A 25,140-nucleotide genomic window follows, 5' to 3' on the forward strand; every position below is an offset into this window, starting at 1 on the left:
AATGGGGGGTTCCCTGATTATTCAAAGGAATGCACTGGCAACAAAGACCATTACAGAAACTGTATTTACTAAGCTCTTATAGATCTTTGTGTGTGTGTGTGTGTGTGTGTGTGTGTGTGTGTGTGTGTGTGTGTGTGTGTTGTTAAAGCCACATGGAGGCTGTGTATTATCTGCCAACGTAGACCAACCAGTGAAGGTCCATGTGGTATTATACCTCTTGCTAAGTAGAATTGACCACTATAGTATAGTTGTATTTAATGGACAACGTATATTGGCCAAACAATGGCTCTAAGGAGAGTGTGCTACTGCCCGACCGGCTCCTGGGCAGGTATACACAGCTAGACACATAGGACTGACACACGGGACACACACATCAATGTTATCTGTGTTTAAATCTGACTGCCACACAACTATTATTGAGATTACAGTGATATGCTGCTGTACATTTCACATTCAGCTTTGATCTCGGGACGTTCCTGGTGGGCGGTCCTTATTGTGAAGCTTGTCGAACGTGGGATTTGATTTCAATATTTTTGTAACCGTTTATGGTTGGATGACTTATTTCCTCAAGTACACGTTTTCACCCCAAGTCTTTGCATGTTTTTGCTGTTTGTGCAGAAACATCTAGCTAGCCGCACTCTGGCTAATGCTATACTGCCCCAGTGCAGACGGGTGGGTATAAAAACGAGGGACAGTATAATTTAAAGACAACATGGTTGCATTAGCTAGTCAACCTTTTCTTATTTCACATCTTTAAAAAAAAAAAAAAATCATGACTCGTCCCTATAACACTATGAGATCCACCTTTAAACAGCATCAATGGTTGAGACTTTATTTAAACAACAGATAGTGTTCATTCTATTTCTACAAAACAGATAGAAACACTCCAGATAGTGTGAGAGAGAGAGGGCCTTCTTGTGTAATGGGATTCCATACCCGTTTATACCATTCCACGACCACCATTCCAAGTCTTGACGTGTTTAGCATGAACCAGCACCTAAAGACACACGTGGTGTTGTTGAGAGGTAGAAAATAGACGTATGCATTTATAAAATATTGATGTCGCTCTCTATGTTGCCAATGTCAACACACATACATACATGATTACACATCTTGAAAAAAAAAAGAACGTTGTGTATAAGTTCCCAATTGTCTATTTTCTATTTTATTCTATTTTAACCCATGCTTACGGAGAGGCAGAGATGGGGAAGAAAGGGAAAGAAAAAGGGGGAGATGGAGACAAAGTTAGAGAAAGAAAAAGAGAGTGAGGGAGACAGAGAGGAAAAAGAAGAGAGGCAGAGAGTGAGAGAGATAGAGAGAGGGAGTAGAGACAGAGAGAGAGAGACAGGGAGGGAGATAGAGAAGAGATGTATGTGGGGGGCAGGGGGTTAGAGACCGATAGGGAGGAGGAGGAGGAGCAGAGAGGGAGAGAGGGAGAGAAAAAGAGGCTAAGTTTGACCCACTTGCCCAGGGGCCGTGTTTAATGTCATACCAGCCGTACTCTCTGATAAGGCAGTAGCCCTCATAGAAGATCAAAGTAGTATTAATTTAACCTATTAATAGATACATTGAATATTATAATAACATAGAGTTGAATTATATAGACGCTAGAGTAATATAATTTCCTTGTATGCTCACGCAATTATTATTATAGTAAAAAGTTAAGTATTATCAAAGAGTATTATTGTATAGCATATTAGCAAATAGTGTTATTATACACAATAATAAAGATTATATTATAATTGTTAACTTTAACAAAAAACAAAAATTATTAACTACTTAAGAAGGCATTCCTCTTCTGCCTCTATTCAAATATTTTCTGACCACCATTGATCAGACTTCATTGGTCTTCGTTCTTTGGGCAAAGTCTTTTCTTTTATATATTATATCTTGAGTATTGTAAAAGAAAATCTGACGTGAACTGTTTAACAAACGGATGTTTAAATTAGGATTAGTAAAACTGCCATTTTGGACTTTGTCTGAATGTCACCAGATGAATTGAACCATGTTACAGTTCAAGTGCTATTAATTGCCGTTTGTCATAAATGTTCACTGTTCTGACTTTAATGTTGATGCTGATGAATTGGTACAACCCAAACCGAGTCCTTATTTTATTCGGGCGGCTCATTTTCCTTTCTGATCCGATATGATTCATGAATATTTATTAAGTGGTCTTGAAGATACTGATCCACAAACCAACATTGCACTTAAAGGACAATACAGGTGCTTTTGTACAAAAAAAAAAACATATTCTTAATTCAGGTTTTTTTTTATATTTTCACTTTTCTGTGGACTATATTGCCAGCTTAATGTTCACGCACTGAATTATTGTGTTTCTATGTTAACCGTTCTCACACTTTCAAATTCTAAAACACTCACTCAAATAGTCACACGCTCACCATAACTCACACTCTCACATCCGCATGAAAGCCGTCACATCGACTGCGCGGATAGTAGTGTGATTCAGGGGTGTTCCATGGACTATGTAGTCTAGTATGTAGGCCGTGGGTCGGAAATAAACGCTGTCCCACGTCCTGTGTTGCTTCCCCATACCTTTTGAAGAGACGAGCAATGGCAGTTATTGGTCCAGCCGTAGGAGGGTGTTGAGACAGCTGAGCTGTTTCAGTGCCATTAAAGGTTATCGGGCTATCGGGAGGTTATCGGGTTATCGGGATCATCATCGGGCTGATGATGATCTGGGCCAATCACAAGCTTGTTGGGACAGTGGGGGATAACATCTAGATTTAGGAAGCAAGGGTGGAATGGCTCTAGAATGACTATTAGAATGACTATTAGAAAGGAGCCCAGATGTTATTGCCATGGGTTATAGAGCTTGCCGACTTCACCTGTTCTAATGGCTGATGCTATCAGGAAGAGTAGCTCATGGGCTGCTCAGATCAACTAGTTACAAACATGACTCTCTCCCTTGCTAAGACAACTTTGACTAAATATGTGTCTGCTCTAAATGACTAAATAGTGAATAGTGTACAGTGCACTACCAATACCCTAAAGGTGATTTGAGGAACATTTCTGTTTGTAAATTAAAGGATGTTTCGGGAACATCACAGCTCATTGGACTGCGGACATTTGAAGTCATTTGTTCTCATAATGATGACCAATCGAGGACAGTCAGTAAGATTAAGTCCTAGTTTGCAGGTAAGCGATAATATTCAATAGGATAAAAGTTATGAGTAATAATTAATTTGTATGTAACTTCTGTTTGTTTTTTGTTTAATTTGTAAATGTTAACAAATGAATGTAACACTTTGTAACGCATTGTGAATTAAGTTCCCCCAGAAGTGTGGTCCCAAATCAAACCTACTACTGTTTATGGTGTGTGTGTGTGTGTGTGCGTGTGTGTGTGTGTGTAGGTGTGTGTGTGTGTGTGTGTGTGTGTGTGTGTGTGTGTGTGTGTGTGTGTGTGTGCGAGAGAGAGAACACCCCCACCTGTGCACAAGGCTATGTAACAACACGTGCACTGCTGACGTCAGAGACCGTAGCTCTAGTGACGCTCCAGGTCGTTGAAGCAATGTCATGACATCACACCCCCCCCCCCCCCCCCCCCCCCCCTTCCCCAACTCAGTGCTTCCCAGTCACATTGTCAGGGGCTGGAGTGTGTGGTGGTCTCTCCGCCAGCTTTATAGCATATACTCTGGTCTTCACTTTCACTTTTTCGGTTTCAAATACTTTTCAAGTCTAGTGGTTAAGCTGTTCTGCTCAAAGCTGAAAGGTTCTGGGTTCCAGCCCCGATGTCCACAGCCTAACCCGAAGGCATCCTTGAGCAAGAGGCCCCTGTACTTGTTCCTGCTCTGCCACGTATCCCAGTAGAACCACTGTAGGTCGCTCGGGACGACAGCATCTGCCCAATGACTGAATAGCCAATGACAGACCTTTAGTTGGTCCACAACATGACTCACATGAATCACAAACACGTTTCAATGCCATAACTTTATCTTAGCCCCTGAGTTTCGTCAGAGTTATCTTTTGAAGATGGCTCACATCTGGGCAGCCATGGGAACTTGCAGGATCGGAGCAGGAATCCGAATCCCTCTCCTAGAACCGGAACCAGATCTGAATTCTCCTCCCTTCTGTTCTCAACCGTTTAGCTACAGCTCGAGCTTTTATATTATTGCAGTGGTGCAGAGAAACGGAGGTGGAGAAGGAGGGAATGAGAGAGCGAGAGAGTAGGAGAGCGAGTAGGAGGGAGGGTGAGAGAGCTAGAAGAGAGAGAAAGAGAGAGAGAGGAAGAGAGAGAGAGAGAGGAAGAGCAGCTCTGGTGTGCGGTCTCCCTCCTTCGGGCATCCTGTGCTATCTTTAACATACAGGCCTGTGTTGAATCTAACCTATCTCTCCTGTATTACGTCATGCTGTAGGCCTGTGTTCCAACGCTCCTACCGGACTACAGGAGGCTCACACACATCTTTCGGTTTGGTTTCGAAATATTTTCCCAATGCAGTTTTGAGGTGGAATTCAACGGGCTGTGCATGCGATAAGCTAGCTAACGCACGCACACACACAGAGCGATGACATAACCCGCCACAAAGCATGCAGCCTGGAGTTTAAGTATACATCTGGTGGTGTTTGCGTGGGCCTTAAAATCGTGCGTTGGATGCAGTTAACTTGCCGCTCTGCTATGTGTGTGTGTGTGCGTGTGCGTGCACGGTGTCTGTGCATGCGTTGACGCTAAAGCATTTGTGTGTGTGTGTCTGTGCTCGGGTCTTTTTGCTGGTCTACAAGGCAGTCTTAACTGCTGTCTCAGGACTGCAGTGCGTTGCCGCGACGACGTTAATTATGCTAATAGGGAGCGTTGTTAGCCAGATCGCGCCATTTGTTGGCTGAATCTTTCCCTGCTGCCACCGTAGCCTACCTATCAATTCATAGTTCATGTGAAACATGAATAAACATGAATAAAGTAAACACACGCCTCCATTTCATCCTCCACCTTTTTAACCTTAGTTTAACGCCAATGGACAGTGGGATTTGAAACTATTATAGTAAATAATAGTTTGTGTATAGCCATTTCAATGCAATACAAATTAATTGTAAATTACTGGCGATGATGCGCAACTGTTCCTTTAAATTCTTTAAATGTCCTCACATTGTTATGGAAGCTTTAGGAAGCTAATCTGGTCGCCACCAGTGTGTTGTTTCCAGGTCTGTTCCTCTGCTTTATCTCAGCGTCTGTCTCAATCTCTCCTCAAGTATTCAGTTGCAGTGACACTGTTTCAGTCTGTTGGACTGGGCATCAGCAGGGATAAACACAACATATGTGTGTGTGAGTATATTTGTGCATGCGTGCGTGTCATGTGCGTCTGTGTGTGTGTGTGTGTGTGTGTGTGTGTGTGTGTGTGTGTGTGTTGGGCCATATGCATATATGTGTACATTTCAGTGTATGTATAATTATGTCTGTGTTTGTCATCATGTTTGTGTGGTGTGTGAGTGAATATATCTTGTTGTTTATCTCCCTAGAAAGACAGTTGAACGAGTTTGCCTGTGTATTGAAAGGCACATGACAACAAACACTCATAGCTTCGGCAGGCCTCCAGGACTGATCTGGTTGACCTGATGTCCCACTACGGTGGACAGACATGCCCCATGTTGATGGTCCAGCTGTGGGGGTTGGCTTCAAAGAACCAGCCTGTCAGGGACCTACATGATTGATCCTGCCCCAGGATAGCCTCTCTTTCCTGGGCACGGAGCAGAGGAAGGCTGCCCTAGGTGGATCCAAGCTTGGACAGGTGGCGCTCAGCAGGGTCTAAACGTCCCCATTAATCTCCATTACTGCATGGTGTGTTGTGAGGCCATGTGTGTGTGTGTGCGTGTGTGTCTGTTTGTTGTGAGGATGTGTGTGTGTGTGCGTGTGTGTGTGTGAGTGTGGTGTGTCTATGAGCGCACTACTGATATTTTATATATGTTAGCATTAACATGAGACTGATCATTTGGTATTTCAGCCTTTGAATAAATATTTAGGATTATTAACACTTTTTATCGACATATGGAAAAGAAAAACAAAACCTATTCATGTCGGATCAGTTAAAAGCAACGTCCCTTGGGTACAGTTGATGCTTTTAGCAGTTAGGATTTTTCTGCCCGACAACAACGGTGGCAGACATCGCGGCAACACACGCTGCTAGCAATGGTCGTCGCTAGCACTCCAGCACGGTGTCAGGCCGGCTTGAGGTGTCGCCCGGTGTTTCTTTAGCGGCGAGGATGGCCGTAAAGAGACAATCTAAATAATAGATAAAGAGAGCTGTAGCTGCCTGTTGGGGCTCTACGGGGGCTCACTGAAACAGCGGATTTGACACCTATTACAACGTGTTTTATGAGCTGCTTGGTGGCGTGCTGCGCTATTGTGTTGCTAGTGCGTGTCACTGTGTGAAATGTGTAAGACAGAATTAAACAGTGCAACTACTTGTATGTGTGTATTTACATACTATATATATATAAATGTATATATATGTATATATATATATATATATATATATATATATATATATATATATATATATATATGAGCTAGCTAATTTCAAAACTTCATTCATAGAAAGAAATTAACAGAATGGCCAAATGTGTAGCCCTTCTAGTTTAAAGTCCTGAATGTGTTTGATAACCTTAGCGTGTGCAATTAAAAATAACTTACGTCTTAAGAGCGGTACCTCCAGTACCGCTCTTAAAGGCATGCTGCGTAACCACGGCGATGGAGTGTGTCGTCAAAAGCACAAGGCCAACCTGTCAACTACGCATCAGGACCTCTCAATCAGACATAGACTTCTTTACGGTTCACATGCACACTCACAAACACACACACACACACACACATATATATATATATATATATAAACACACTGGTCTGGGACACACACACACACACATACACACACAAACGCTTTCAATACCAACACAGCCGCTCACTCAATACATACAAATCACATACATATTGACACATGTCATATTAAAACCCATATATATGATACATGTCACCACCACAAACGCACAAACGACAAGGATAAAAATAATAATAATAACATTGGCCTAGCCTTAGACAGATACACACAGGAAGAATACAGTTAACACTGTAGGTTGTATACAATTAATATTAAATGTAACTTGTTATTTCCTTATATGCTATCTTATGTGTGAGGGTGTAACTGTACTGAACTTGACAGTTCTGTCTATAAGCAAGTTTTAATGTTTATCACTGTATGTACATCATAACACTGTTGAACTGGACACACAAGGTCACCATGTTTGTTCCATTGCAAGCCTTTCAAGTAGAACAACATCAAACAAGGAACAACAACAACAATCAACAACAGCAATGCCTTTGTCTGTCTCTCATGTAATGCCTGTCTGGCAATCAGGAGGGCAGACGCCCATACTGTCAGCGCTTTAGACTTCCATTGTTGTCCAAGAGCATGTTGAAAAACTAGTCCCAGAGCTGCCATGTTGGTTTGTAGCCCAATCCATCCTTGTGATTAATTTGGCCATCATGTTTCTTTTCTCTCCACCCCAACAACATCTGTGTTTAATAACAGCTTGTCTGATTTGCATCTAAGCAAAAAAAAAAGAAGCCTGCTGGCCAAATTCCATTGGTCGCTGTTGCTTTACAAAGCAACAGGAAGTTGATAGTGTATCTCAAGCTGAACATCACGTCGTTGTGTGTGCTCTCCATCTAGAGATGGGGAGCACATCAGCTGGCTCCTTTAAATCCGTGGATGACATCAGAGCCGTTGGCAGGTCAGATGTTTGAAAATGAGTCCAGTTACCAGGACTACAAGCATGTGTTCCATCCGCCTGTTGTGAGTGAAACGATTCCATCCAATCGCAATGCCTGTGACAAGGTCATCGTAGTTTGCCTGTCAACTAATTGTCATGGCAGTTTGGTCTTTAGCCAGCCAACTACCTATTGTAACCTTTACTGGCTTACTACTGACTTACTACCTACTACTATCAATGCTTTCTACACCTGAGGAAAATCCACGAAAAAGTTGACTCCTGTTCATTCTCCCGAGGTAAGGAAGAGGCTTCAACAGGTGCTTTCTGTCTTCTACATGGCGCTTGCATGGAGATAGGTGATTTGGGAAAAATGACTCCACATTGAAGAAATCTCTCTGAAACAACATCTATACACATGTATTCATTTACATATATAAAACCCTGAGCACATGGATTCTCAGCGCTAGGGGGCCTGGAGTGGGAATCCAACCACGGTGCAGGTCTGTTCTGTAGGCCGCCGCGCCGGTAACTTATTACATAAGACTGCAGCATTAATAAGGAAATAAAGACTGGACACCTCGCAGGCTGGTGTGTTCCTCAGCGCAAGCTTGTGATCGCATGGTGGGCTTGTGAAGCTGGTTGCCAGTGACTTTATATCCAACGTGTTTTTCGGCGGAAGCGATCACACAGGGCATGTTTCGGTGTGTACTAAATGTCCTGGAGTTGTTATGTTCTTAAGGTGCGCTAACAATATTGTAACTGTTCACAGTGTTTATGCATTGTGGCTCATGCAGTCATTGTGTTGTGTTGTGGAGGGTGTCTATTTGATGTGAATAGTGATTTGTGTACTACAAATCCAATATGTTTTGCAGGTAGTGATTGTTGTGTATGTTGTAGATTATCATTGTGTTGCACAGTGTGTGTTGTACGTAGTCAACTGAGTGTGTGTATGTGTGTGTGCGTGTGTGTGTGTGTGTGTGTGTGTGTGTGTGTGTGTGTGTGTGTGGTTTGACGCCTACTGGGAAATATGTTGACACAATCACAATTCCCTAATCCTAAGCCAAAAGGTGTGTTTTAGTGCCTGTGTGTGTGTGTGTGTGTGTGTGTGTGTGTGTGTGTGTGTGTGTGGCTCTCTCTAGGGGTAGAGTGCTGAACACAATAGTATTTTTCCCGGAACCCCCTCCTCCCCCCCTCTCTTTGCCAGGCATCATTGCTTTGAGATGTGTGTGTGTAGCTACTGGGAATTTAACCTAAGACCCCAGGGGTCACATGTCTCGTAATAATAGGTTCCTCTATCTCTCTATCACACACCTGGCAACCCCAGTATTGCACACACTCACACAAGGGAACACACGCCCACACAGACACGCCCACACACAAACACTCACACACGCCCACACACACACACACACACACACACACACACACACACACACACACACACACACACACACACTCACACACACTCACACATACACACACACACACACACACACACACACACACACGCACACACAGATGGGTCCATGACTAGTGAGCCTTACAGGCCGGCATTAGGACAGAAGATATCAGCAGATATCGTTATGACTCCACTATACAACACCATTCATTCTCACTTGTTATGAAATTATGTTCAGTCTCACCTGGTATGACATTATGTTCAGTCTCACCTGGTACAAGATTATGTTCAGTCTCACCTGGTATAACATTATGTTCAGTCTCACCTGGTACAACATTATGTTCAGTCTCACCTGATATAACATTATGTTCAGTCTCACCTGGTACAACATTATGTTCAGTCTCACCTGGTACAACATTATGTTCAGTCTCACCTTGTATGACATTATGTTCAGTCTCACCTGGTATGACATTATGTTCAGTCTCACCTGGTACGACATTATGTTCAGTCTCACCTGGTAATGGGTGGTAATATGGTAATATGGGTTAGTATGTGAATGAAGTATGACGTTATGTGTGGTATGGATGTCCAGGTGGAAGATGCCTCTCTCCTGGCTCCCTGCTCCAATCCAGCTGATCCATTAACCATGTTTAATAGAGCCTGCAGTGCACAGCTAAATCAGGACAGCTTTATACGGACCTGGCTCCCCTGTATGATCTATGGCTCATTGTGTTTACATACACACCAGTTTGTGTGTGTGTGTGTGTGTGTAGGTGTGTATGTGTGTGTGTAAGTGTGTTTGGGCTTGAATGTCGTAATGTTTTCTGTATAGCCAATAGGGCTTGTAGATCAGAATGCATCATGGGATCTTTTCTTGTCGATGGTGGCGGTCATGGCGATCTGACATCACGACGAACTAAGCCCTGTATTCTGAATAACGGGATTGTGACATTTTTGAAACATGGGATCACATTGTGATGCTTTGGATGACATGCATGTGGGTCATGAACGGTATACCGTCAACACACTTGTTGACCCGCTCTATCCTACCTGTGGTGTGTGGCATCCCTGTTTGGGATGATGAGGTGGAGGTGCAGCTGAGTAACTCACTTTAAGGATGGATTCTGCCGTTTGAGAAGATGAGACGGGGTAGTGATGCGTTCCTGGGCAGAGGAAATGATTGTTGCTGCTAAGACGTTCATTAGCTGTGCACAGGCACACGAATCGACATAAATATGCCTTTCTTTGCATAGCAATTAAAACACACTTACTACTTCTACTGATGCAATAACACAGTTATGTCTCCACAGATACCAACCAGTCCTACTTTAACACACAAACACACACACAGGGATCTTGAAGCAAGCAAAGATGTGGATAGTGTGTCAGTGTGGGTGGGTTTGCTCAGCATTATATAACCAAATACATGTTCACATAAACTACAGTGCATCTGCATTCTGCAAGTTTGGGCTATGTATGTATGAGTATGTGTGTATGTGTGTGCATGTATGAGCAGGTGTGAGTCTATATGTGTGTGTGTGTGTGTGTGTGTGTGTGTGTGTGTGTGTGTGTGTCTGTGTGTATATGTATGTGTGTGTGTGTGTGTGTGTGTGTGTGTGTGTGTGTGTGGGTGTCTGTGTGTATGTGTATGTGTGTTTGCGTGTGTATGTGTGTTTGCGTGTGTATGTGTGTGTGTGTATGTGTGTGTGTATGTGCTTGTACATGCGCGTGTGTGTCTGTTTGTAAGTGTATGTGCACCTGTGCGTGTGTGTGTCTCTCTTATGGAGCGTTTACCGTGCATAGCCCCCAGGCAGCCACCCCCCCCCAGCAGAAGCTGAGGTTAGAGGTCAGAGTTGAGGTTGAGGTTGAGTTGATGATCCAGAACGGGGATCCACTGGGCCAGCTGAAACAGCATGGGGAAATGCTGCCATTATCATAGCAGGATGAAGCAACGTCCTCCAGTGTCCTCCCTCCCACCACCCACCCAGGCACCATGGAGAGCCAGCTTAATGGAGGTGATAGGAGAGAGGAGGTGGAGGAGGAGGAGGAGGTGGAGGAGGAGGAGGAGGAGGTGGAGGAGGAGGAGGAGGAGGAGGAGGAGAGTTGGGAATTGGGGGGGCGGGGTGCAAGGAAGAGGAGGATGGATGGAGAGGTAGAGTAGAGAGGAGTAGGAGGAGAAAGGAGAGGAGGGCAAATAGTGAGGAGGAGGAGGAGGAGGAGAGGAGGAGGGAGCAGGAGGAAGAGGAGGAGAAGAGGAGGGAGTGGGCGGGAAAGGGGAGGGTTGGAAGAAGGGGAGGGACCAAGAGGAAGAAGAGGATGGGAGAGAAAGAGTGGGAGGAAGACAAGGGGTGGGAGGAAAAGGATGAGGAGAGAGTAGGAGGAAGAGGAGGAGGAGAAACGAAGTGGGGGGAAGACAAGGCGAAGAGGAGGGAGTGGGAGGGAAATGGGAGAGTGGGAGGAAGATGAAAGGAGGTAGTGGGAGGAAGAGGACAGGGGGAGTGGGAGGAAGAAAGGACTCTATGAGCAACCTGAAACATGCTTCTGTTAGTCTGTGAAACACACACACACACACACACACACACACACACACACACACACACACACACACACACACACACACACACACACACACACACACAGTTCAAGCAGATGCAGCCTTCACAAACACCACTTCACCACCATTATGTTGTGGACCCAGCTAGGGCTTCATCGGGGGTTTAGATGGTTGGATGTTGGACACTCTCTGTGTGTTACAATCAGCAGCCAGATATTCCAATATTCACCCTAATGCTGATGTCACCACTCTCAACCTAACAGGATGTTGTGTGTTTAATGATGGCTGCCACCTTGTTAATCTGTTTGTGTGTGTGTGTGTGTGTGTGTGTGTGTGTGTGTGTGTGTGTGTGTGTGTGTGTGTGTGTGTGTGTGTGTCTGTACAGCCTTTCTTCACCTTAAATGTCCTAAAATTGTCTAATAGTCTAATAAAGGTCTTCTAAAAGTTGCCCTGAAACGTTACATAAACGTCTGTCGGTGAAATGGGTGAACCATTATGGACTCCTCTTTCACCTTTTAAAAGTGATGTATGGTTGTTCCTGGCCCGTTTAGTGGGTGTCGTCACCGTGTGAGGCTGCTCAGGAGGCTGTTTGAGGTGACTCAGTGACTTCACTCTCACTAATACCCTTTGACCCTCACCTGGACTGATGTCTGTTTCCCTGTGTTGGGTTCTGTGATGAAACACACCTAACCTGATCTCTTTAGATGGGACACACATGTTGACACATTTTGTTGTTTGTAGAGTGAATGTGTGAAACAGCATTGATACATTCAGTCCCATAAACAGGTCAATGACAAGACAATGTCAATTCATTCAGCCATATGGGCAATAAAATAACATTGATACGTTCAGTCATATGGGCCATAAAATAACATTGATACATTCAGTCATATGGGCCATAAAATAACATTGATACATTCAGTCATTGACTATGAAAGGTCATTGATAAATTCAGTCATATAACATATAAATGAACATCGATACATTCAGTCATAAAGACTGTAAAATAACTGATAGAATCAGTTAGAAAGACGGCATTGATTCATTCAGTAAAATAGACCAGTGGTTCTCCAACTATTTTTACGAATGTACCCCCTTCAAAGATATTTCTTTAGCCAAGTACCCCATTCGCCAGCGCAAAATATTTCGGTTAGGGAAAACTTAATTAGGCTTTTCGCATCACTTCTTGTGACCTGACCTGAATTCTGAAAGTTTTCTCTTAAAAAGAAACTTGGATGGCTTAGCGACATGACACTGCTGGCTGCATGCATCAAAGTCAGAGAGGGCCAGGGAGCACCTTAATCCTATTACAGAAACATTGTGTGCTTCTGTTTTAGCTCAATCCTTTTTGCAGTTTCTCCTTCTTTCTTCTCCTTTTTTCGAGAATGTCCTAGTACCCCCTGCAATCCTTCATCCCCCCACGGGCACACACACACCCCCGGCGTATAAAACAGCATGTGGGATATGCCGTGTTCAAAAGCATTGATACGTTCAGGCGTATATACAACCACACGTTTCGCAACCATGGCAACTATCTCTGCTGAGGAAGATCTCTGGTCTTTTTCCTGAAGCGCTAATGATGTAGCAATCCGAGCTCCCTTGGAGGGCAACATGTAAACGAGTCCAACTGAGTAGACATTCAGTAGCAGTTAATTGATCAATCAAAATGACCTAAACAAGAAGGAGAAGCAGGAGCAGGAGGTTAGGATTAGAGAGAGAGTGCATGAAGTCAGAGGTGAATTGATGCCCCCCCCCCCCACTTCTCCTCTTGGTGCATCTGCTGGCTGTTTCTTACATTAAGGAGGGGAGGCTAGAGGAGAGGTTAGGGGGAGAAGGGAGTTGACGGGGGAGGGGGGGGAGAGAGAGGAGGTGAGGGAAGAGCTTCAGCGATGCGCTATTCTGAATACCGGATGCACCTTACCCCTCTCCCCCTCTTCCTTCCTCTCCTCCTCTTCTTCCTCCCTCTCCTTCTCTTCCTCCCTTTCTATCCTTTCCAAGCTTTCTTCTCTGCTCTCATTTGCTTGCATCTCCCCTTCTCTCCTCTCTCCCTCCCCAAACTTCCTTCTCCCCTCTCCCTCCTACTCCTCTACGTCCCGCTCCTCTCGTCTGTGCTCCTCTCCTCTCATCTCCCTCTCTCCTCTGTCCCTCCTACGTTCCTTTTAGGAATCAATAGTTGCAAATTAATCATTTTGCCCAAGGCACTCTGAAAGGGATGGAGAGGGAGGGAGGGAGAAAGTGGAGGGGTGAGAGAGGGGAAGAGGGGAAGAGGGAGCAGAGGCGAGAAAGACAGATCAGAGAAAGAGAGGGAGAGAGAGAGAGAGAGAGAGAGATTGCAGAGGAGGGAAACTGAGGGAGAGCAGATGAGAGAGAGAGAGAGATGAGATAGTGTCGGGCTAGCAAGCCAGTAGTGGGCAGAGATCCACCTTCAGCGGTGTGATCAGACTGTATTCAACGTTATTCCAGTTCCTTTAGGGATGAGTAATCATTGTTGTCATGGCGATTGTTTGGTTTCATCACACACACACACACACACACACGCACACACACATGCACACAAACGCACACAGACACAGAGAGAGGAGAGACAGAGAAAAGAGAACGAGAGACAGAGACAGCGAGAGAAAGACAGAGAGAGAGAGCTTTTACCACCAAACTTTTTGCAATGGATATGTTTTCTGCAACTGGGTGTTACTGGGTGTTAATATTAGTACTATGTGATACAGCTGTGTGTGTGTGTGTGTGTGTGTTTGGAGGAGGAGGAGGAGAAAGAGGGGAGGTTGGGTATGTGGCAATTGCATAGAGAGCAGCAAAGTACCGGTAGTGCAGCCAGGTGGACACAAATTGCTACGACCAATGGTGGTACCACGCGTTTTGTGTTTTGTGGTCAAGGGATACTGGAATCTGAGGTATTGATTGGTCCCCAGCCCCACAACATCACAAACAAACACACGGTCGCGGCTCAGCCAGGCGGTGACTAGCTGGTGTTCGGTTGAGGAGCTGTTTTAACTGAGAAAAGTGAGCGTCAACCATCCTAGACACCGGTGCACATATGCACATCTCACACGGACACACAACCAGCGGTTGTGTGATGGTCACATGTCTCTGTGTTAAGACTGGACATGGGCTGCGACACTGCCATCCACCCACCCCCAAACCCACCCCCGCCCGGCCAACAACAAGCATAGGGAGAGAGAGAGAGGGAGAGAGAGAGAGGGAGAATAAGATAATTGGAGAGAGAGTAAGAGAGAGAGACAGAGAGTAAGAGAGAGAAAGCGAGCGCGCGCGAGAGAGAGAGAGAGAGAGAGAGGTGGAAACAGCGGGTGTGAGTTTGGTGAGGGGGAGGAGATGGACCGAGAGAAAGATGGAAGGAGAGAGAAATAGAGATGGAGTGAAGGAAGGCAGCTCTGTGACAAACAACATCTGGGGAGGAGGAGGGAGGATGTGTGCTTGTGTGTTTGTATGTGTTTGTGTGTGTGTGTGTGTGTGTATGTGTGTGTGTGTGTGTGTGTGTGTGTGTGTGTGTGTTTGAGTTTGTGTGTGTACTTGTGGGTGTACTCGTGTGTGTGTGTGTGTGTGTGTGTGTGTGTGTGTGTGTGTGTGTGTGTGTGTGTGTGTACCCGTGTTTGTGTTGGTGTGTGTAAACAACATCTGTACTGCATATTAGTGAGGGAAGGAGTGGGGTGAAGTAGTAAAAAAAACATAACATAGATTAGTGATGACATTTGTACATTTAGGTAAAGTGTGTGTGTGTGTGTGTGTGTGTTAGTGTGTGTCTGTGTATGCGCATCCTGGCTGTGTGCATGTTTTTGCCGTGTCTATGGCGTGTGTTTTCTTTACAAGACCACCACCATGACATGGTTGCTATGGACCTATATGAGTTTTTGCACGGTGGTTGCTATGCAGAGAGAGAGAGAGAGAGAGAGAGAGAGAGAGAGAGAGAGAGAGAGAGAGAGAGAGAGAATGAGAGAGCCTCTTGCAGTGGATGAGTCATCTACAACCCCTACCCCCCCCCCCCACCAACCCCTTTCAGAAGCCTTTACACCCCCTCCTCTTTCTCCAATGAGTCAATGGGGCACACACACACACATACACACACACACACACACACACACACACATACTGACAATAACACATGCACACACACACCGCACACACACACACACACACACACACCCTGACAATAATACATGCACACACACACACACCATATGCATTGGGATATTTGTTTTATAATGTGGTGCAATTACACATGCACATGGGAACACGCTGAGCCACAAATACCAGGGTATCATCCACCTTGTGTCCCCTTTACAAGACACAATGACACTCTTCACACACTCCTGTCGCTTTGTGTTTTGTGAGGACTCAAGGTCCTCTCAAGTTGAAGTCCTCATAATTCAGACAAGCCTCAGAAACCCTTCTTTATATGTTGTGTAATCGTGTCATGAACTTTTACTGATGAAAATACTTCATTACGCTCCGGTCGTGGGCAGATCTCTGTTGTAAAGGAGACCCTTGATCTTCATCTGGTTAAACAAAGGTTGAGTACAAGAGATGATGGCACCGGGAGGGAATGGTGTTGTAGCTGACTGGCGGCCCGCCATGCCCAACACATCCAATACCTGCACAAGTTCGCCAACACAAAGCTCCACTCTGCTCTTTTCAGTTGTGCCTAAAGGTCACCACTTCACAGATTGTTTCACGTTAATGAATTATCCAGCTTACGACGGTGTTAAACACACACCAACGATTTTGGACTTGGAAGTCTAAGTTTCAGTTTTCTTTAAATATTTTTTTTCGAACAATTATCGGGACCATCCGCAGATTCAGGTCAGCAAGCAGTCTTTGAAACATTCCGAGTTGAGGATGTTATATTCCATCCCTGGTTTTAGCTACAGCCATGCACTGAGCCTGCTAATTTCACCCACGCACCTGTTACTGGGGGAGGCCACAGGTTGACTGGAAATCCTGGAGCGAACTCAAGTGGTGATGGTAACAGGTGTACTCCACTGGAACCATCGCTGATGTTAAGTTTAGTTTGGTTTATGTGTTTTTAGTTTTTCATGTGTTGCCAATAATGAATATGAAATGGACGGATAGATGAGTAGAAAGAAGGGTGTGGCCTACAGAATGAGGTGTAAAATATACATAATTGACATTGATTGGTATAGTTGGGTTTTAGGAGTAAGCCAATGGTTGTGGTGTGTGTGTGATGTGTGTGTGTTTGTGTGTGTGTGTGTCTCTCTCAGTCAGTGTTCAGTCATTTCTCAGACAGGTTTATCCAAAGTGACTTTACTATGAATCCAGCGCAGTCTTTTATTTGCGTTTCTTGTTTGAAAACACATTCAACCAGTCTGCCGTGGGTCTGTGATCTGATTGGTCAAGGTGGGCGTTGTAGGGTGGCGGCTATTGGAGTGTGGAGGAGGTGTTGAAGTAGATTTTTCAAATCTTAGTGAACCCCGATTTCAGCCAGAATTCGAATCACTGTGACATTAAAAATAAAAAAAGGAAGGAAGTGGGAAGTGTTATCCCCGTGGATACGTACCACACCAACTTGCAACTTTATATTTATTAGCTATTTATTTGATGCTAGTTGTTAGTTTGTAGTTAGCAATGTCATCACTGATGTTGTATTAACCCCTCCCTTGACCAAGCTCTACACAATCCACACAATCACATCTTGGCAAGCATAGCCTTGCGACTTACGTCGAAAAGCATCACTATAGGAACAGCGACTGAGTAAGGAGCAGTGTAGAACTTTCAGAGGCTTGTTAGCGGAGACCAGCAAAAACACTTCTGCATTATGCTTGTATTTTAGTAACAGTTACAAAAGGTTACTACTTTTCAATATCATATATGAAGAGAAGTTTCATGGGAATATGACATAGATGAGTGGAGAGAGATACGGAGACTGAGTGGGAGAGAGACACGGAAAAGTAGAGAGAGACACCGAGACTGAGTGGGAGAGAGAGACATAGAGAGGTAGAAAGCGCTACCACACAATACTGAGTCTTGATTGGTTGGCTGGCTGCTCGTATGAAACTGTGTCAGTGCACAAATGTTCACATTCAGAAAATAGGAAGATCAGGGGACAAAAGGAGACCTTTCTTTTGTTAATATTTCCCAACACATACAGTTAGGCATTATATAATTACATAGCTTGACATTGAAAGTGTCATTCTGCAACATTAGCATAAGAAACACTTACAAACTTAGAATTAGATACAGTATCAGTTGAGTGTCTCCCAAACGCACACGCGCACACGCGCACACACACACACACTTAAGTTAAATAACGGCATTAACTTATCTTTAATGGCCATGAGGTCATCCCACAACTGTTTCTGATTTGTAAGTGACAACCACTGGGTCTGAGAGGAGGCTTTAAATCAGAGCGGATAAGTGCAGTGGGGGCCATTATCCCGGAGATGATGAAGTGAGTGTTACTGGCCACCCCTAAAGATGGGGGTCAACCTCTGAATAACAGCCTCTGCTCCCAACCCAAGATGTATAGTTTAGAAGGGGATCCGCATGACTGACACCTGGTGACGACCAATACAAGGAATACAAGGTGGGAAGGGTGTTGCTTAGAGACGAGTGAGAGCTCATGAGGACCAGGAGGACGGTAGATGTTGGTGTGGGCAGGCTTAGAGATGAGTGACAGATCGTGTGGACAAATAGGTGGGCTTAGAGATGAGTGACAGCTTGTGAGGACTAATAGCCTGGGTGTGTTTAGAAAAACTGTTTACCAGCTTTTGGCATTAATGTGGAAATATTTGTTTGGCATCAGGTGACAAAAAAATATATCAAATGAAAATGAACCTCCCCATTTAAGCTAATCTTCACAGCAATATGATTTAACAGCCAAAAAAGTGCATTATTTAGCATCCAAATCTCATGAAAAACAAACCTTTCCGATTTCTTTCTGCAGTGATTTAAATAAATAAAATGACATCATGGCTTCAAGGTGATGGGTTGAGTTTGTGTGTGTGTGTGTGTGTGTGTGTGTGTGTATGTGTGTGTTTGTGTGTGTGTGTGTGTGTGTGTGTGTGTGTGTGTGTGTGTGTGTGTGTGTGTGTGTGTGTGTGTGTTCACACGTGCACATACATACACACTACACATGTTACTCTGTTCCCACTTATAAACTGGCGGCTGATGTTTCCTTCTTCAATTGCCAATGAACAAGGGCCTGCTTCATCTCAGGGGTTTGGGAGGCCATGCAAGTACTACTGGAGCAAACATACATACACACACACACACACACACTCAGATATATATACACAGGTTTGCCCCTTTTTCCTCATCTTCCTCCTCTCTTCCCATCTCCCCTAGGTTACCTAATTTCCTTAAATCCTCCCTGCCCTTGTCTCTCTTATCTACCACACTTATCGTCCTCTCTCTGTCCTTTTAGCACTCTCTCCCTGTGTCTAACTGTCTCTCTCTTTCTCTCTCTCTTTTTCATGCGTCTAACTGTCTCTCAATGTCTCTTTGTCTCTCTCTCTCTCTCTCTCTCTCTCTCTCTCTCTCTCTCTCCATGTGTCTAACTGTCTCTCTATGTCTCTCCCCCAGGTTCCTTTAAAGGCATGTGTAAGCAGATCGATCACTTCCCGGAGGACGCAGACTACGAAGCAGACGCCGCAGAGTACTTCCTGCGTGAGTCTCCTCCCCTTTGCTCCCATTGGCCCACACCTCCACTGAGTCCAGTCCAAAGTATTTGGATGGCTACTATGAATCTCCCACTAGTAGTTGAGTCCCCAGGTCTACAGGCCAATGTGCAAGGTGTGGCGGTTACAGTATCCCACTGACCAATCAGAAAGAGGTACACAAAGGGGGGGGGGTGGGGGGGTGATTAAGGAGATGCAGGAGGTGCAGAAGAAGGTTGGACATGCAAGGGGGCTGGGTAAGGAGGTGTCGTCATGAAAAGGTGATGAAGGTGAATGTTGAGAAGGAGGTGATGAGGGAAGGGGAAGGGGGGGACCGGAGACTGAGGAAGATGAGACGGAGGTAAAGCAGGCAACAGTACTTGATAGGCAGGCGCTAAAGGAGGTGAAGAGAGGTGAAGTGGTGAAGGTGAAGAACGAGGAGGTGGAGTAGGTGAAGGAGGAGGAGGCAGAGCAGTGTCTGTCCCAGCGGCTTGCCAATTAGGGCAAGGCCTTCTATAAATACGCTCCTGGTACTCTGTATGTGGGTCGCACCTCTCCCCCCCCCCCCCCCAGCCTTCCTGTCCATCCATCCCTCCCTCCCTTCACTCAATCCTTCCTCTCTCTCCATCCATCTGTCTGTCTTCTGCTGTGTCACTCCTCCTTTTCTCCTTTTGTCTGTTGTCGATCCATCTGGTCGCATAGGTTTGTTCTCACCTGTCGTGTGTGAAACAGCTTAGTACCAAGTTTAGTACCAATTGTCCGTCGGATGAAGAAATACCATATTTATGTGTCTATTCTTCACATGTTTAGCCGTCACTTTTATCCAAAGGGACTTCCAGTGAGTTTGAGATACCTGTACCTCACGGGCAGGGAGGGGTTAGGGGCATCGTGCTCTGTGCCATGGTCACAGGTACACTTTAGACGTGTGGGTGAGAACCCTAAACGTCCTGGCTCCGGGAGTCACAAACCCTGAACACTAGACGACATCTCGACCGGCAGCCAAGCACTTGGTGTCATCGGTTAAACTGCTGTTGCCATGCTGCAGAGGTGTTGAGGTGAACACTGGGACCGTAAAGTGGTTCACCATCAATGCAGTGTAAAACCAGCTGGAAGCTTGTCGCATGAATTATGGATTGGCATTCTGAGGCTTCACAATAGGACAGAACTAGTCGAAGAAATACCAAAACCCCAGTGCTCTAGCCAGGCTGACTTTGCCGCGGAACAGACTGAAGATGAACGTAAGGAGATAGACCTGTGTTAACCCTGATGCGAGCCCTCTGCAGACTGGAGCCATTAAGTGCGGAAACTGAAGCACTCGGTTTTCGGTTTCAATAAGACCACACGGAGCATCTCAGGTTGACATCTGGAGAGAGAGAAAGAGAGAGAGAGATAGAGAGAGAGAGCGAGAGAGAGAGACTTTAACCTGTAGGATGACACTCTGATCTTCCCCCCTACGTATACCCTTCAGTGTCAAACGTTACAGAGTCTCCCTCCTCTGTCTGTGTCTTGTTTTGAACAGGGCTGTCGAGGGAAACCCTGGTACTGTACCTCCCTGTTCCCCACTTCCTTTAGGCCCGTGGCTCCATTTCCAGCTATGAAAATGTATTGTGATTCCCAACTTGTTAGATGTTGGTGCATCTGCATTCTCTGCGTTCCCAACACACCGTTTAACCAAACCTTGTCGCCCTTTACCTGTAGTAGCGAAATCTCAGTGAAGTGGTTAGTCGGCAGTTTGCTGGTGGCTACAGATCACATCCATCACAGCTTATTAGTCAGCAATCGCCTGTGAACCAATCTGAACATCAGACGACCCGACCTCCATGTCCGTTCACACGGTCAAAGACACCGCCGCTGAAGTAGCAGCGGTCATGCAGAGGACCATAAAGTAGGAAATAAAGCCGTCTAGAGAAGAGGCTTTTTGGAGTTTGTTTTCAGGACACCAGATGCGCTGCGAGCCATTGTACCCGGGTACCAACTGACATCTGGGTGGTTGCGTTGGCCCGCAACCCATCAACAGAATCCCACCAAAGGTCGGCCCAGCTCCAGTCAGCCCAATGTAGGCCAGGCGCTCACTGCACCACGCTTTGGCCTGATTTAGACTCCATCTTGCTGCTGCCACCACCGCCGACACATTTTCACATCCACGCGTCTCCCCGACAAGCCGACACGTACACCAAAGCCTGCCATTTTCAAAACCATTCACTCCCCGTGTGAGGAGCGGATGTTAGATCATATTAGATCGTTGAGCAAGGCTCCATGACCCCTTCCCACTCCTTAATGAATCCACTGGGGAAGTTCACTGGAAGTGGGAAACATGCTTTTGTTTGTTTAGCAGAGGCTTTCATCCAATTTATAGTGCCAATAAGGTTAAGGTGCAATTTTAAATGACTAAATGGTAAATAGATCACAGTTCTACAAACCACAGATAAAATCAGGACCTGTGCATATTTTTATTGTTGTGTGCACGTGAGCGGCAGTCACAAATACAATGTACTTTATTCATCTCAGATTTGGAACATTTGAGATGGTATTAGCAATTAACAGGGCGAACAAGGACATATACATCTTACTACTATAATAGCAGGCCTGTCGGACAAGTTTCTCGGACTCGGAAGTTGGTCAGTGCGCATGTGCCAAGCAGCCTGCAGCTCACACACAAACACACAGCACGCACAAACGCACACGTACATCGCACGCACGCAGGCACGCACATACAGACCGCACACACACACACACACACACACACGCACACACACACACACACACACACACACGCACACACACAAACACACACACGCGCAGATGCAGACTTTCCAAGACAAAGGCAGCGCAGGACACTGCATACGCGCACACACCGCACACACTGCACACACACGCGCGTGGACATAGACGTTGAAAGACAACGGCAAGATCGATCCTGCATCCCACAATGTCTTGCGATATTGATATCCCCCCCTCCCCCCTTCCGTCTGTTTTAATGGCCCCGCCGTCGTCAAACTCTCCAAGGTAAGACGTTCTGCTGTAGACTGTAGAAATTACGATAAAAGAAGTGAAGAGTCAATTTCTCACGTCGACAACGCAACGGCAGGTCGTTCATTTTATCATGTAAAAACCGTTAGATTGAAACATCGCGCAGACCGGTATATTAACACACAAGTCAGGTGATCTTAAAGAGACAGCGTCCCTATAACAGAGAACGAAAACATGTCAATAACACAGTATGGTGAATTTTGTGTGTTTAGAGTCCACCACAAGACTACACTTTGTTGCTAAAATGTAAAATCACTCTCCTACTTGAGCCTCCCTAAATGTCTTTACACTTTGTTGCTCAAACTTAATATTACTCTCTCCTGATATACAAATGCGGCAAAAATGTTTGAAAACGGTTTATAAGTATAAAATGGTTATTCTTGCTTCATAATGTTAAGAGAAAATGATTATGCTTGCTTCATTACGTAATAGGTGAACCAAAATGTTATACATTGTAACATTATAGGCAAAATGTTATTATATTATGCGCTCAGAAATGTGTTACATTATCGGCTGAGGTTTCCAAATTATCGCTATGGGTTTAATTACTAGAATTTCCGTGTGCGCATTGCGCGCGCTCACTAGTCCTATAGTATATTATTATTATTTTGCAGTAGATTTCAACTGAAGTACTTTCCATGCAAAGGAACGGGCCCTCTGCAGACCAAACCCGGGCCCTGGGTCCCCAGGGCCTTCAGACTGTGGCTTTCTGACCTTCGCCTGTCCCTCGACCTTTCACCTCTCCCACGTGTCCATGCCGCCTCCGCTGCCACTCTCGTCGCAGATGGCTGCAGCTGAGCATCGGCAGACAGCAGCTGGCCTGCTGCTGCCTGCAGGCCTCTGTATACGGCCTCAAATATCTTCCAGGGTGTGCTGTTACAGTGGGAAGGACACACTGATGATGCCCAATCAATCAGTCAATCAATCAAGCAAGCAGGCGATCAATAACTCGGTCAGGCTTGCTCATCATGGCCCTCCTCCTCCTCCCCCTCCTCCTCCTCTTCCTCCACCTCTTTTATGGTGCTTCTCCTCTCAGTCTTTCTCTCTCTTCCTCATAATCAATCTCTCTCTCTCTCTCACTCTACATTGCCCTCTCTCTCTCTCTCTCTCTCTTTCTCATTCTCTCATTCTTTCTCTCTCTGTCTCTCTCTCTCTCTCGGTCTCTCTCTCTCTCTCTCTCTCTCTCTCTCTCTCTCTCTCTCTCTTGCTCTCTCTCACTCTCCAATCCCCAGTACAGAGGGAAGGGTAGTGGGAGGGAGAGAGAGAGAGAGAGAGAGAGAGAGAGAGAGAGAGAGAGAGAGAGACATACATACATTCCTTGCGCGCCCATCTGTTGTCATGACAACACGCTGCCGTGCCATAACTCCAGCAGCACAGTGATGCGGTACTAAAGGCTAGATAAATAAAAAGGATGCATGGCACGTTGAAGTCGGCGCTCCACATTAGCTTTATGTCTTATCTTCATCTCAACTGTTTACTCCCTTCCGAGTACCGTCCAAAGGTTGGAAGCATTGCCAGGCTTCAAAGTATTGTTTATGGATTTAGCAAAAACGCATTCAGCAGTAGCCGAGGAATGCAATCTGAACAGAGCGGAGGCCATGCCTTAGTGAGTGCAAAACATTCTGAGCATGGGTAGCCCCCGGTGGAACTGGAACCCCCTCGCCCTGGCAGTGTTAATGCCATGCTCTACCTGTTGAGCTACACAGGAAATGTAACCCTTCGCCCTGGCAGTGTTAAAGCCTCGCTCTACCAGTCGAGCGGGACTGGACCACAACAGCACCTGACACACAACACTGGATGTAGGAGAGAACACGGCGCTGGCGTCTGAGTCAAAGCACTTATTTCAAGAAACCTAGCGTCCAAATAAGTGTTTGTGCTCCCACTGTTCTGGTTTCTGGAGGCTATAGGAGCAACTAACCCTTGAATCACCTGACCACACTCCTCCACTCCCAGACAGTCTCAGATGGATCCAATCAGTTCAATTGTTTGCCTGCACTGATCGGATTTGACAACGGTTCAACTGGTTTCATTTGGCATCGCTGCAGTGAAGCACAACACATGGCACATTGCCAAAAGATATGGAAGCTTGCGTTTCACCGGGCCCAGCGGAAAAACCACTGGCACCGCCTCCGTTCCTGTAGAGCGCAGTCGCTGTTTGTGTTGGGGGGGAAAAAAATCTATTAGGTGAGTGCAAAACCAAGATAAACTGCCAACATAGAAGTGGTCCTGTAGGCTTCAACGATGCTCATTTGGGGTATTCTGCTTTTGAACCCAGTATATATCCTGCATTTCCCATCTTTGATTAAAGGGTGAGTAAACCCCCGTTTAAGCAGGAAATCTGCCACCTACGAGTCTAAGAAAATTGGATCCGATCAGTCGTGACAGTCGTACAGGTTCTGAGAAATGTTGTTTCTCAGAACAGGGATGTTGTCAAATGAGGGATGTTGTCAAACGTTGTCAAAACCCACTTCACACTCACTCGAGCCAGGGTGCGCGGCGAATGGAAAACTACCACTCTGGAGAAGCGTTTTTAGCCAGAAGAAACTTTTATTTGACAGAGGATTTCCCGAGGATTTCCCAGTTTTTTTTAACAACATCATACGTTGTAGTCAAGGAGAACACTACACCAAAATGTACACCAACACCAAAGCGGAACTGTTTTCCATTGACAAAAGTGATTTTGGGGAACTAAAGTCCATATTTCATGGAGTGGAGGAATCCTTGAAAATAAAAACATTGTTTTAATTACGTCATGACATTTCTGATTTCACATTAAATTCCCTCACTTTTCCACAATT

General features: G+C 45.4%; 1 protein-coding gene across 1 annotated transcript in view; it reads left to right on the plus strand.

Annotated features, from left to right (window-relative positions):
- Positions 1-25,140, plus strand: part of cacng2b (calcium channel, voltage-dependent, gamma subunit 2b) — a gene marked incomplete at its 3' end in the record, with an annotated part of 39,905 nt that overhangs the window by 1,091 nt on the left and 13,674 nt on the right. Inside the window, exon 2 of the mRNA XM_084465074.1 lies at positions 19,239-19,322. Coding sequence (XP_084321200.1) covers positions 19,239-19,322 — 84 coding nt within the window. The remainder of the gene's footprint in view (positions 1-19,238; positions 19,323-25,140) is intronic.

Source organism: Micromesistius poutassou (genome assembly GCF_964030765.1).
Source record: "Micromesistius poutassou genome assembly, chromosome: 3".
In the NCBI taxonomy this organism is placed as follows: domain Eukaryota; kingdom Metazoa; phylum Chordata; class Actinopteri; order Gadiformes; family Gadidae; genus Micromesistius; species Micromesistius poutassou.